Source organism: Syngnathoides biaculeatus, chromosome 10 (genome assembly GCF_019802595.1).
Source record: "Syngnathoides biaculeatus isolate LvHL_M chromosome 10, ASM1980259v1, whole genome shotgun sequence".
NCBI classification, from domain to species: domain Eukaryota; kingdom Metazoa; phylum Chordata; class Actinopteri; order Syngnathiformes; family Syngnathidae; genus Syngnathoides; species Syngnathoides biaculeatus.
In genome coordinates this window covers 26,213,157-26,227,234 of record NC_084649.1, presented here as the reverse complement: position 1 = coordinate 26,227,234, position 14,078 = coordinate 26,213,157, and the positions used below count along the sequence as shown (strand labels likewise).

Sequence of the window (14,078 nt, the reverse complement as noted above, 5' to 3'; positions counted from 1 at the left end):
CAGAAATATGTATCACCATCGGGTATCATTCGTGTTCATGGAGAAGGGAATCGATCCAAAAACGGCAAAAGTAAAGCTACTACGCATTAGAAGTGGAACAGGAAGGTGTTTCTTGTGCAATGCTGTCACCTAGTGGTGTTGTTTAGGAATTGGCGTAAAAAATTGTTCTTCTCTCGTCACATTCGTCGTGCCTTTCGTAGCTATCACATAGAGCTGCCTGTTAAAATCCGTCAATAACGTTTCCTCACACCATGACGTGCAAACGCACGTGAAGGCTGGAGCCAAGTTTCGAACCCCGACCCTCACAACTACACAACTTTGTACTGTATGTCATTCTTCGGTTTGCTCACAGCGATCAAACCAAACTCTGATTGTAGTGCTCCAGCGTCAGTAAATGCTTGCTTGCTTGCTTGAAAGCACTGCCAAACTTGTCTGTTCAGGTTTTTCGGTGGTCTTCACGCTCATTGAGCCAGTCCCTCGGGGCTTGTGGGCGTCCTGTCACGTGTTTGGACTGCTGACGTTCGGGCACGGGCTGTGCTGCGCCGTCTTGACCTTCACTGCGACTGCATGCGTAAGAAACTTAACTCAAATCCGACTCGAGGAGCATCTCTCTACCCGCTTGACCTTACCTCATTAAGCCCGTGGGGAAGATGGAGCCGATCGGAGCTGAATTTGGTTGAGGGGAACAGGAACACCCCACCCCTGATCCAGGACTCCTTGCCAGCCAATGGCGGGGCAGACAACAATTAACACTCACTTTCGCACCTACGGACAATTTCGTCTTCAATGATCAGAACATTTCTCTTTTCATGTTTGCAGGCCAAAACGACACCAGAGTTGTACCACATGTCTCTTTTTCTGGCGGTGGCATCCATTTTGAGCACAGGTAAAAATCCCCGAGGCCTTATCGTAGGGGTTAACTTTTAGGAAACTTGGCCCAAAAAGTTTTCCATAGAGATTTGGCCTATTTGGCGAGAATTCCGTTTCATGTCGCAAGCACGATTCCTTGGCTTGGCCTAACTCACAAGGACTCGCCATCAGAAATATTAAGTTTAATCTTTCCGATTTTCTCATGAAATTGAAATGATCGCCAACTGTTCCGAACAGGCCAGTTGCAAATGATTCACTCCACTGACCAAGACCTGGATGAATTAGACTATTCTCACGCATTTGTGATCGTTATGACTGCTTTCTGAGATCGGGTAGAAAACTGAACACACCCTACACCACAGGATGATCGCTACCGATAATCTTTCAGAGACAGCCAATAATTGGGCCATTGCTAACATGCTCAATTTAGGCCCAATTATCAATGTGCGTACTCTTCTTAAATATATAAAGGATATTAATTATCACATGTACGTTGTACTGCGTTGGTCTTCTCGAGTATACCACGCACGATAGGAACAGAAAGGATTTAAAGGTGAGAGGGCCCACACACGATTTTTTTTCATCATGTCGAGTCTCTCACATTGAACAAAAATCAGTTAAGATGTTAAAAATCTGTACGCGTGGACCCTGCTTAAGCATTTGTGTTCTTTTATAACACCCAGGTTTTTTTTTTTTTTAGGTGTGCTGGTGGTCAAAGGCGGACTGCGTCTGACAAAAAGACAGCGACAATAAAAGCAGCCCAGCTGCCTCACACGGACATCGGATAGCGCTCATATTAACAATTCATGCGGTTTTCCACACCATCGGCGAGCCGGTAACCCAAAACCACGGGAATGAAAGAAGAGAAAAGTGAGTTCATATGGTTCACGTTTTAATGTTACACTTCATACAAAGCAAGTGTTTCCTCTGCGGATCTTTGACGTTTGTTTCCCAGAGTACGTTGCACAAAATGTAACATAATTACAGGTGACATCATTGAGAAGCAGAAAAAAATGCTGTTGAAAATTGAAAACCAGGTGGAGGAAGATTATGAATGCATGCGATTTGACAGCTTCACATTTTAAGGTCACATTCCAGCAAATGGATCAAAACAAGGCTCAGTAACATTCTTTTGACTTAATGTAAAGAGGAACTGCAATTACAGGTTCAAGTCTTTACCCCCACCCCCTCAAAAAAAAAAGCACCATTTTTATTTACCCACGTGCTTCTACTGGAATCATTTTTCTGTCCTTTAAGTAGAAACACGAGACGTTTACCTGAGCTCTGGCGTTACCGCAGTGGCTAAAAACACCGATTAAATAAAGGCACTGTTCAGAAAGTGTACGCACGGCCTTTGACCGACTCCAGAGAGTTGCACGTTTGCCATTTGAAACGCTGGAGCTTCAGCGTCACGCGCAGACGCACACGTGCATCACAAGTGAGGGAAAACGAGCCGAGTGTGAATTTCCAGGGCACGGTCCAAGTGACACAATTCCCATTTGTTCTCTCGGGTTTCCCCAACTGGGATATGCGTCACGGCGGCGGAAAATGAAAATAATGCGCAGTATCAAATATCTTCAGGTGGCACTCGAGCCTCTTCCAAATATGCGTAAACATCCGGCATTTATTGGATAGCGGCCCTGTCCGACTAAAGGCTTTTAATTATTATTTGTGTAATGAATGTATGATTGTTGACGCTTATGTTGCAAAATAGGCTGAATATTCACGGCTGGTCTTGGTCCCGAACCTTCACGAATAGCGAGCGGTTCACAGTAGGTCGGCTTAAATAACTTTCATGGAAAGGGCTGATTGCGATCCCTAACCCAAAAGCGCGTCGTAGTCTATGTACCAGGAGAGTGTCCCATTGGTGGGTTTCACCCGCGTCACCGGCCATTTGCCGGACTCGCCCTTGACGCGGCTCAGCTGAGTGACGAGCTCATGTTTGGTCTTGCCCATCACCAGCAGCGCCACCCTGTGGGCTCGGTTGATAGCACCAAACGTGAGGCTCATGCGCCGGTGCGGCTTGACGGGGCTCTCGGTGAGGACCGCCAGACCGTCGTCACCTTCGGTCGTTTTTCCGCCGGGGAAGAGGGAGGCCGTGTGTCCGTCGTGGCCGACTCCTAGAAGTACGAAGTGGAACCTGGAGCCGTTGACTAATCTGCCGATGTCTTCTTGATAGAGCAGCGTCGCGCCGTCGTCCTCCACGCACAGACGCTGCTTGAGCTGCACCGGCATCGGGTGGATGTTATAATACGGAATGCGCACGTGCTGCAGAACGTGCTGATGGACGCTGTGGAAGTTGGACTGCGGGTCAGCGAGCGGCACGCAGCGCTCGTCCGCCATCCAGATGTGGGTGTTGCTCCAGGGGAAGGAGAAGTGATGCAGCGCCAACCTGTGGAAGAGCGCGATGGGCGTGGCCCCGCCGGAGAGGGCAAGGTGGAAAACGCCGCCGTGGAGCACGGCCGCCTCTGCCGCCTCCTGAATGTCGGCGGCCAAACGCTCCACCAGCTCCTCGGCCCAGGCGGACACCATGTCGGCGCTCCGGTACTTGCCTTGCATGACCAGTAAATTCCTGGCCGCGGCACCTCCCGCCTGTTCCGGGCCGACGAGTACCACCTCGCTTTCGTAGGCGATCTCCTTCCCTTTCAGACGGACGTCCAGCAGGTCGCCGTTGTCGGCCCCTCCCGGGTAGATACGGGGAAACGTGATGGCGAGACTTTCAAGCAGCGGGGTCCACAGGTCCCAAGATGCAAGGAGATTCTCCGTACTGATAAAACTATTTTTGCGTCCGGCAAAAATATGTGAAATGAGTTCTCCGTAAGCTTCCCGCTGCACCCTTGGAGTTTGGACATAATAGTCTGACAGGGGAGACCCCAGGACGTTCACATTCGCGTGATCCATCACTTCCTTCCACTCGGCCTCGGTCACCGAAGGCTTGAAGAGATTCTTTGACACGAGGACGGCTGGGTACTGAAGGCTCCCGTGGCCGAAGTAGAAGACGATCTGCTTGGGCTTGCAGCGAAAGCCGTCCTGAAGACAGAACATGTCGCTCTTGAAGAGAACCCGGGCGTATCCCACTCGTTCATCTAACATCTTCCCCGAGATCAGAAGGATGGGCACGCCGTTGTACTGGGCCGCGTCCATGTGCGCCAGCACGGCTGGAACACAAAAAGTCAAGTCAGAAAGTCAACGATAAAAGGTCAAGTTGGTATTTTTATCAAAACGTCTGCGATTCTGACCCGCAAATGTCGGCGTGATGCTGACGTGGTCTTTGGTTTTGTTTAGTTCCTGCTGAACCTCGGCTTGGTACGCTTGGTACTGGCCGACCACCGCCTGATTCTTGCCCAAGGGCAGAAAAGAAGTTAAGAGCCGCAGCTTGTTTTGGAGAACCTCCTCACTGTCACTGAGATTGGCAGGAAGCCGCATGGTCAGGAGAGCCATGACCTCCGTCAGGTGGTTCTGGATTACATCTCGGATCACGCCGTACTCGTCGTAGAAGGGAATGCGACCTAAACAATGACAAGGACATGTACAGTACCAGTTTTTTTTTGTTGTTTTTTTTTTCCCCCACTCCTTTGGGTCTTCTGGCTTCATCCCATATCCCACACTTTTAGGCAAACTGTTGGCACTCAGATTCACACCACCTGCTATGTTCTGGTTATCTGTTAGCCCAAGAAATGCAGTACCTGAAGAAAACCCACACAAGCAAACGGCACAAAAAGCTGTCCCAAAAGACATTTGAAGCCGAACCTCTGACAGCGAAGCAGACGTGCTCCCCACTACCTCGAAAATGGTGAAAAATTTGGATTACCTTGTACATCCAGTGTCTCCTTCAGTACGATCTCTATTCTCTCAATGTGGTGCTTGTTCCAGATGGGATCCAGGAACTTCTTGTTTTCTACTCGAAACGGAAGGATCTTGGAGACCACCTGATGTACGACAAAAGTAGAACTGGCGTCTAATCCAGCTCGAGTGTGACCTTCGCGTGTTTGTCCTCACCTGCTTCCCCAGGTAGTGGTCGATTCTGTACATTTCTTTGTCACAAAAGGCCTTCCCGAGCTGCGCGGCGAGCACCTGAGCGCTCCTCAGGTCGTGCCCAAAAGGTTTCTCCAGAACCACTCGGAGCCACGCCGCCTCGCCGGCAGGCCTGCAGCTGTTATTGATTTTGTCGGCGATATCTGCATAGGCAAATGCCGGCACACAGAGGTAGAACAGTCGTCCGGCCTCGGTTAGCCCTTCGTCCTGAACTTGCCGCTCGATGTGCTGGGCCAGATTCTGATAATCGTCAAGAGTCTTGAGTTGCCGATATTGCGACAGGCGCAAGAACTGCTCCTTAAGCACGGCGCAGCGTTCTTCAGAGACGTCCTCGGGGCACGACACCGCCTTCAGGATACCGAAGAATATCGGCGTGGCCTTGTCGGGGTGCGACTGTCCACTGGCGTAGAAGGAGAAGGTGTGCCCGCTGCTGACCTGCTTCGAGTAGAGCTGGAAGAAGCCCTGCCAGAGGTACTTCTTGGCCAAGTCCCCCGTGCCCCCGACGACCACCACGGAAACGTGGCCGCGACTTTGCTTTTCTTCACCATGTCCCCCGACGGCAAACAGTGCGAGCGAGAGCAAAAGAGTCGTCGCATACATGCTGCGGTGTTAAAAGTGTCCCCACCCTGGATGGAAACACAAACACATTTTGCATCCTCGTTTATTACGATACTGTCATAAACGCTGTAGGTTTCATTCATTTCTTTCAGAATTTTAACTGTATGTCATTTATTGACCTTGACTTTTGAATAAACAAGTGAATGTGCGAGGTTTTTCCCTTGCTCAAATTGAGCCCAAGGTGGTACCGTTCTTATCATTTCAGCGCCGCCCATCGGCTCACACAGATTCTGGTGTTCTTTAACATTTTCTTTTTCATCAAGTCATCGCCACCCCGCCTTCAATACTTTTCTATTTTACGATGCACCCCTGAAAAAAGAAACAATATTTTTCAATTTTTTTTTCAAATCAAATCTTTTGACACGCTGGAATTAGGAAAGAAATATTTTTTTCGGTGTGCTGTGCAACTCTTTGCGATATGGCGGCGCCCGGTCAGCACCAGCGTAATATCACAACTGCAGTTAAAAATAACTCTGCAACAATAGCACAATACTTGTCGGCTAATGTTTTTTCTAGCTTCCTCCCACATACCAAAATGTGCTTATTAAATTAACTGAAGAATCTGAAGCACAGGTGTCAAACCCATGGCCCGGGGGCTAGATCTGGCCCATCAGTAACTTTATGTGGCCCGCAAAGGCAAATCATGTGTATCACCATTCATCATTTTTTTTTTTTTTAAATCCGTACCATAATTTCAAATTGTCGTATCATTAATGATAACACTGACATATTGGAAACATTTTAGTGTGACCAAGCATCAACAATACTAGTTGAGAAACCCATTACCCTTGATTTCTGATTCCAAAACTAGTAAATTCCATGTGTAAATTTGATGAGCCGGTTAAATATTTTTTTATGATTTTGGAGTCATAACGCCCCCTTTGAGGGGAACCGCAACTACAGTGTGGGCCCCCCGGCAAAAATGAGTTTTGACATCGCAGCTCTTCAGAGTCAATTTGTGTGAATGCGGATGGTCGTTTGTCTCTCTGTGCCTTGCGATTGACCGGCGGCCAGTCAGTCCACCACGCCGAGTCTTGCTTTTGTTTGGGGTTCCTTCCTTGGAGGAAGCTTTCATGATCCTAAACCTCCTCTATTGTGTAAAGTGCATGTAAATAGAATTTACATCCAAAAATGTACAGTACAAGGTCTCTTGCCATCAGCATATAATAGATTGAAAAGTGTTCTTTAAACCCATACTTGTGCTATCCCGCCATTGGGTTGACAGATTCTGGTCGGACACATCATTTAACGACAATAATGAATTTAAATCCAAATTCAACAATTTTTAAAAATGAAGCGCAACCTACCAAAAATTCCAAACCGGAAGTCGAAAGCAGTCTGCGACGTAAAAGTCAAAACGAGAGCCGCCAGCTGTCGTGTCGCATCGCGCCGTCGTGAGCGTAGTGATCCGAGCAGACCGGAAAGCGGGATTTGTACTGGTGGGGACTTCGTACTTTGCTCGGGGGCTTCGAGCTCCTCTTGCCACATTAGTGCCGCTGTCAGTTGGTGGCTGGCTGGAAAAGATCAACAAGCCTGCTGATTTCCAGGAAAATCAAGTCAAGTGTTGTGCAAAACGGGGAAAGGCGACATTACTCAAAAACTGTCTGCTAACCAAAAAAAAAAAATCGAGTGCATCACGTTGACAAATTTTAATTATTCAGATGAAAGATCAAAAGCAGCAATAAATATGCCCTCACTGCTTTTTTGTTCCCACCGTGAACTTTTGAAATGATCAACAAATGTTGACGCGAGATGTATCCAAAAAAAGCTCGTCAATTTTGCAATTCTCCGTTTATTTTGGTTGGAGTCGAGAGTCTGGTCTCTCTCTCTCTCTCTCTCTCTCCAATTGGGGCGTCTTTGGGCAAATACCGTAATTTCTGTAATTTCACGTCTCTTCCCTCTCTGTAAAATAAATCTTGTGTAATCTGTTGAAATGAATTGAAATGCCGCTCCTGCCCTTGTGTTGCCTGCAACCTGGTCACCGGGGAACATGATCATTCATACGTACAGACAGATACATATGCGTACAGACGCAAACCAAGAAGAGTTTCATAACTAAATAGCTCAGTGGGAGGAAATCATATTTGTCATTTTAGAGATGATCAAGAAAATGTGCCATGAAAATTGTTTTATTGTCTGTCTGGATGCGTTTTTGTACCGTCGCTTGACACTTGATAAAACCGCCGGCCGCATAGATGCCATTGGTGAGCCTCGCTACGACATTTTACCCTGCGTGTTGGCGCGACCCGAGCGTTGTTTTGAATATGAAACGTGAAATTCTCCTCGGGGTACGTTTAGTTTAACTCTGGCTTCAACATTTCTTGACCTATTCAAACCATTCTAAGATCATGTCTCACATTCTATCCGTCCATTTTTTTTTTTTTTGCCGCTTATCCTCACGAGGGTCGCGGGGAGTGCCGGAGCCTATCCAAGCTGTCGACAGGCAGGAGGCAGGGTACACCCTGAACTGGTCACCAGCCAATCGCAGGTGACATCGAGACAAACGGCTGCGCTCACAATCACACCTAAGGGCAATTTAGAGTGTCCAATTAATATTGCATGTTTTTGGAATGTGGGAGGAAACCGGAGTGCGAACATGCAAACTCCACATAGGTGGATCGAACCCGGGTCCTCAGAACTGTGAGGCCAACGCTTTACCAGCTGATCCACCGTTCCGCCCGTCTCGCATTCCACATTTCAATAATATCTCCAGCGTTTCAGTTGGTTCTTCCGGATTCAAATGGAGTTCAAACAGAAACCGCGTTCTCGAGTGATGACTCGCATTCCTCTCGCGCAGGATTAGTCGCAGACTACGAAGCGTTCCAACTGCCGTGCAAATTTTGGGTTATGTTGCCGCCGGAGGAATGGAACTCATTGGAACAACGAGGTCTCGAAACACTGCGTTGCTTGTACTGATCGTTTATGCTCATTTTCCCCAAATAAGTTAATTTACACGCATAAATGACCGCACCTTATACAAAAGACAATGCGCTCATTCAGGACTTCACTAATTACTTTCTTTGATGGAAACGAATGCATTATTATGAAACACTCGTTTGGCCTTCACGAGAGAATTCCCGGCCTACAAAGCGCACCTGGTTGTAAGCCTCACCCGGGACATTTGTAAAGGAAATACTATTTGGTACATACATAGGCAGCAGCCGTGTAAAAGCCGCAAGTGCTGACGTTGAAACGCGAGACATTTACAAAGAAAGACGGTACATGGCGAGTTTAACGCTAGCGCCGCCACGCGCGCTAACGCTAATGCTAGCGCCGCAGTAACTGGGTCGGTTTAAAAAAAAAAAAAAAAAAAAAAAGCATGCTGGTAAAAATCACCGAGAAACGGCAGTAACACGCTAGCGTAGCGCTAACAGCGCCGGACCGGTAAAAGTCACTTCCTCGGCGCATATACTCCACCGGTCTCACGCTTACCTTTTCCGCTGGAGTGCCCCCTTGACGCCGTTATAAAAAATGCACAAATTAGCCCCATCACTGCATAAACCGGAGGGTTGAAAGCATGTGGAAAGAAGTTTCGGCTTACAGGCCGGAAATTACGGTACATCAGAGCAATTTTTTTTCTATCTTAAAAAAAGGTTTTGTGAGAAACCCCACCGAATTTTACTTACCGTGCTTATTGTATGTGGCGCGCTCCAGATGATTAGCACAGCGTTGTTGACTACAAAAATAACGATTTTCGATCATAAACATTGAACAGGCTTAACATTTACTTTTATGAGCAGATCAGGGAGGGGAATAAATACTTAAAACGAGAATGCTAATAGTACGATATGTGTGTACCTTGCTCAAGACTTCCACAGTTCTAACATTTTGAAGCAAGAGAAGCAAATAAAATTGCTTATGACATGAAACAAATTTCAAGTATCAAGTATCTGCAATCAAAAGGCCAAAGTAAATCATTGCCATATGCACGACGACCACTTGTGGGATGATAAACGAGCTGTTTTGTGACCTCAAAATGAAAAATGCAACATAAGTCTGTGTTGCATTTGCCAAATTTGTACACCGAGTATACAGGCCGGTTCCTCTTTTGCGATAGTATCTCGATACACCGGTTACGTTGTCAGAAGAGGCTTTTTTATCACATGATTACAACAAGAGGGAAGCGTATCCTGACATTCGTGACTCCGGTTTGCTCCGACATCCCAAAAACACGCAACATTAAATGAACGCTCTAAATTGCCCCGAGGTGTGATTTGTGAGTCTGACTGTTGTCTGTCTCAATGTGGCCTGCGATTGGGCGGCAACCAGTTCAGGGTGTACCCCGCCTGCTGCCCAAATGACAGCCGGGGTTGCCTCCAGCAACCTCGCGACCCTTGTGAGCATAGGCGGTCCAGAAAATGGATGCCTGTACACTGTACATGAGCCTATATAAATTAAAAATGCGTACAAATTAAAGCCGAGCGCAGTAAATGTTATGGCATTATTGAGGGAGTATCAATCCAAACAATAATAATATTGATATGAATAATACTGAAATTGATTTTACCAGTGTGATCGGATGCAGTCTCTCTCTTCTTTCATCAAATATTTGTTTGAACTCACGGATTTTGTCATTACTTGATTTATATATATATTTTTTAAACAACTGCAGAGCCAGAAAATAAATGTACTACGTCACAATATTGTATCATAAAGTTTCAATAATATTACACAGTGCTACTTCTCTAATCCTGCAGTGAACGTGAAATTTTTTTTTTCCTTCAATCTATATTGCGGCTTATGTGAACAACTTCAACGTTAGCACACGGCTTATCTACAGTTAGTAAGATAACGGGACGCATTGTACAGTGGATGTACACACACAAAGTTCAGAATTGTCACAAAACATATGAACGTTATCAACTCCACCTGCAACGCCACTTCCGCGTTGACGTAATTGCGTTCACAGTCGCGTAACGTTCATTTTGAGGTGGGGCAGGCGTGGGTCAGACGGGCCAAATCGCTTTCCGGCGAATTTACAGTTGTGCACGCAGTTGATTAATAATAAAAAAAAAAAAAAAATGAAACGATTTTCAGACGTACCAAAGTGTCATTTCGCGTCTACGCTTGTGATCGCGAGCCGTACACTTCCTCCTTTTGGTCACGTGACGTCATAGACGCTATGTCGCTCGCATCCCGTCCCCTCCAAAAGAAAAAAATAAAAATAAAACATTGTTTTTAAAAGATAGGCATGCTAATATAAAAAAAAATGCACCAAATACACACGCTGGATCGACCTTCGAACAATAATTTGGTAATTATTAAAATCATTCATTTATTCACGTTTTCATTTGACACATTAGCTGTCCAAGTTGCCCATGAGAATGAGATTAAACTCACAAAACTCATACTTAATGCGCACATTATACCATTTTCCTGGCCATAAATTATATTAGTGTATATTTTTTAAAATTCGTGACCACAAATTACGGGTTGGAGTCCTTCTATTGAGTCTTGTGCCTTGACCACCAGGGGGCAGTATAATACATACAACCAAAATACACACCAAAAAACTGCCACAAATAAATCGGAATAATGTTAATCGGGATATATTGGGGAGAAGATAAAGACTATATACACCTTTTTAGCGTTTTAGTATGCCCTCTCTGCATTTCTGGCGACTATTTGTGCTCTAATATGATTTTTTTCTCTCAAGGTTTATAGTTAGTCAGACAATAGTTGACGTTTTGCATCACATGTTAGCATTAAGCTAAGAGATGTCCGTAGAAATGAATGAAAACAAAACAAACAAATGTGCAATTGTATTTGTTTTACAGTAAACATAAACCGGGAGTGGCAATAAACACCACCAACACTCGATTGTGTACACAATATAATATTTCAAACAGTTTGAGGCATTTAAAAGAACTTTTAAAATGATTAATATTGGTTATAAACAGCTAGTAAATCAACCGCGAGCTGAACGCTGCGGGGGGGGGGGGGGGGGGGGCATCTCACTGAGTCAATTACACAAAGACAACTGTCAACTTTTATACAGTAAAAGCCCTTTTATAGTACAATAAATCGAATGTCAGCAACTGACAAACGAGTATGGAATGGGAAAAAATGGAATTAGTCATTTTGGTCAAGTAGAGGAAGGTGGCCCCAGACATTGTTCAGCTGTGTGGCAAATGCACGCCCGCCACAAAACAAAACAGGTGCCCCCTTTGGCCAAATAATGATCCAATTGTTGTTGCCCCCACTGCAGACGGGGGTGGGTGGGGGGGGTGGTTGCCCCCCCCCACACACACCTCCCTTTTCCTTTGCTGACCAGTTGTCAAGGCATCAACATCCCTTCCGCTGAGCACCTCCCATTCCAAAGCCAAGTCTGTCCTGTCAAGCAGCTTTAAATCTTTACGTCTTTATGAATGTTACACTTTTGACTGCTTGTTTTTTCATTCTGAGAAGAAATATTAAAATATTTATTTGTTCTTGTTTCGTACAATTCACAGCGTATTTTACAACAATTTTTTTTTAGGATGCACCCAACAGCTAACAAAATATACATTGCAAAAATCTGAGAATTCTACTCTTGGAAAAAATAGTATATTCGAAATGCATAATTTAAAATAATTAAAAATAAGAAAACAGATGAAATTTGAAATATCTTTAAAATCTAAAAAGGAACTATAATTAAAGAATCTCTGAAAATTGATTCAATGAAAGGAAATTTAAAAATATAAATATACAGAGTCAAATAACATTTACAAAAAACATGGTATCTTTCACAATAATATAAAAGATAAAAAATAAAATAATTGTAAGACAACTTTTAAAAATGAACTGAATAAATATCTAAATTTAAAAAAATATATAAATAAAAAGTTCAAATAAAAATTTTCAGAAAAAGGTTAAAAAATACAAAATTCCACCGAAATGTGAAAATTAGACTTTTAAAAAAATAATAAAAAAATACATTTTCCAATCGTGGAAGTAATCGTGGTTATGTAATTGTATTCCAGCATAAATTAAATTTTCTTTAAATATTTTGTGGCTGGTGACACGGTGGTTCAGCTGGTAAAGCGTTGGCCTCACAGTTCTGAGGTCCCGGGTTCAATCCTGCCGGTGTGGAGTTTGCGTGTTCTCCCCGTGCCTGCGTGGCTTTTCTCCGGGTGGGTACTTCGGTTTCCTCCCACATCCCAAAAACATGCAACATTAATTGGGCACTCTAAATTGCCCGTAGGTACGATTTTGAGTGCAGCTGTTTGTCTCAATGTGCCCCGCGATTGGCTGGCAACCGGTTCAGGGTGTCCCCTGCCTCCTGCCCGTTGACAGCCGTGAGGATAAGCGGCAAAGAAAATGGATGGATAGATGGATGGATATTTTGTGGATGGGAAAAAAATGATCCTTTGTCACATTATGTAATCATCCAAGTAAATTTGTCCGGGCAATTAATGGAAAAATACAATACATTTTTTTAAAAATTGACTTGGTTCCAATACGACAGTTTCTCCCCCATTTTATTTATTTGTTTTCACAATTTGACAATCCCGCATCGACTGTGGATGATCATGAGAAATTGTGATCAAAGCTCAAAAACAAAATGGCCTCTTTCTCTCTCTCTCTCTCTCTCTCTCTCTCTCTCTCCTCTCTCTCTCTCTCTCTCTGCTAACTACTGTTGACAAAATTGAATTTGGACAAGAGTATTTGTTATAGTTCAACGCCGAAATTTCACGGTAGAGCGTCCGCAAACCAGCTGATAACGGGAACGCCACTGCAGAGCCCCCCCCTGCCCTCCCCCCGGGTTTCCCGGCCACTGTGAAAAGTCAACAGTAAACAGGATGGCGCAGCCCATGTGCAGGAATTGGTCAGCAAAGCAAGCACAAGCCCACGCCGAACTTGCTGGCGCAGCTGGCGCTCTTATGACTTCATATTTAAGAGACCCACAGTGCGCAAGCTAGGAGGGGGTGGGGGGGGGGGGGCACTGCTTGCTTGGTATGTGTGGGTGTGACTTTGGGTTTGGGTGTGTGCGGGAGTATCTTTAACACACACAAAGAAAGCAAAAGAAAATAGTAGATACTTAAAAAAAAAAAACAATTGAAAAAAAAAATCTTGGACAATTGAAAAGCATTTTTTGGTCAACAAAATAAATAAAAATTCTCCCCAAAATACATTTCAAAATATTTCAACATCCCAAAATGACAAGGAAACTTTCATATAAAAAATAAAAACAAAATAATGGTCTTGAAAAATATTACAATAATAATATTTAAAACTAATACATAAAATTAAAATCTTGAAAAAGGTTTTCCTACATGAAAGTCTGAAAATAAAATATTACCAAACATCAGAAATCTTTTTGAATCTGCAAGGTTAAATTCAATTTATAAAAATCTTTCAAAAACAAAACCAAAAAAAAAAATGATAAAGCAAATAAAATAAAGTAGATAAATACTGAAAAATGACAATCCCCCAAGAAATCATTAAAATAAATCATTTAAATCATACAAATGCTCGCAAATTAAATGAAATATAAAAACATCTCTCGACATCTTTTGAGAATACATGTGATAAATAAGAAGAGGAATCTTGATGCGTGATGTGTGTGTGCAAGA

General features: G+C 44.2%; 2 protein-coding genes across 11 annotated transcripts in view; one reads left to right on the top strand and one right to left on the bottom strand.

The window, feature by feature from the left end:
• Positions 1–1,589: 1,589 nt before the first annotated feature.
• LOC133507269 (ephrin type-A receptor 2-like) overlaps positions 1,590–14,078 on the top strand; it is a 39,837-nt gene continuing 27,348 nt past the window's right edge. Inside the window, exon 1 of the mRNA XM_061832135.1 lies at positions 1,590–1,740. Within this exon, the coding sequence (XP_061688119.1) occupies positions 1,725–1,740 (16 nt within the window). The 5' untranslated portion in view covers positions 1,590–1,724. The remainder of the gene's footprint in view (positions 1,741–14,078) is intronic.
• h6pd (hexose-6-phosphate dehydrogenase (glucose 1-dehydrogenase)) lies at positions 1,761–10,919 on the bottom strand. Of its 10 annotated transcripts, none has more exons than XM_061832136.1 (7): positions 10,567–10,919; positions 9,150–9,199; positions 6,831–7,037; positions 4,870–5,531; positions 4,682–4,799; positions 4,110–4,379; positions 1,761–4,028 (listed from the first exon to the last, which is right to left on the bottom strand). In XM_061832136.1, the coding sequence occupies exons 4-7, from the start codon at positions 5,503–5,505 to the stop codon at positions 2,689–2,691; spliced, it is 2,364 nt and encodes a 787-aa protein (XP_061688120.1). In that variant the 5' UTR covers positions 5,506–5,531; positions 6,831–7,037; positions 9,150–9,199; positions 10,567–10,919; the 3' UTR covers positions 1,761–2,688. The 10 variants fall into 10 exon arrangements, with proteins under 10 accessions (XP_061688120.1, XP_061688127.1, XP_061688121.1 ...); XM_061832143.1 differs by having other exon boundaries at positions 6,831–7,033; XM_061832137.1 differs by lacking the exon at positions 10,567–10,919 and adding an exon at positions 10,393–10,556.

What these genes read in the sequence shown, in the direction of transcription:
- h6pd (XM_061832136.1), bottom strand. Translation starts at nt 5,505, where the DNA reads ATGTATGCGACGACTCTTTTGCTCTCGCTCGCACTGTTTGCCGTCGGG. An exon ending in GGAGACACTGGATGTACAAG is followed by an intron (nt 4,380 to 4,681) that starts GTAATCCAAATT and finishes GTCATTGTTTAG; the next exon opens with GTCGCATTCCCTTCTACGAC. An exon ending in CATCACGCCGACATTTGCGG is followed by an intron (nt 4,029 to 4,109) that starts GTCAGAATCGCA and finishes TTTGTGTTCCAG; the next exon opens with CCGTGCTGGCGCACATGGAC.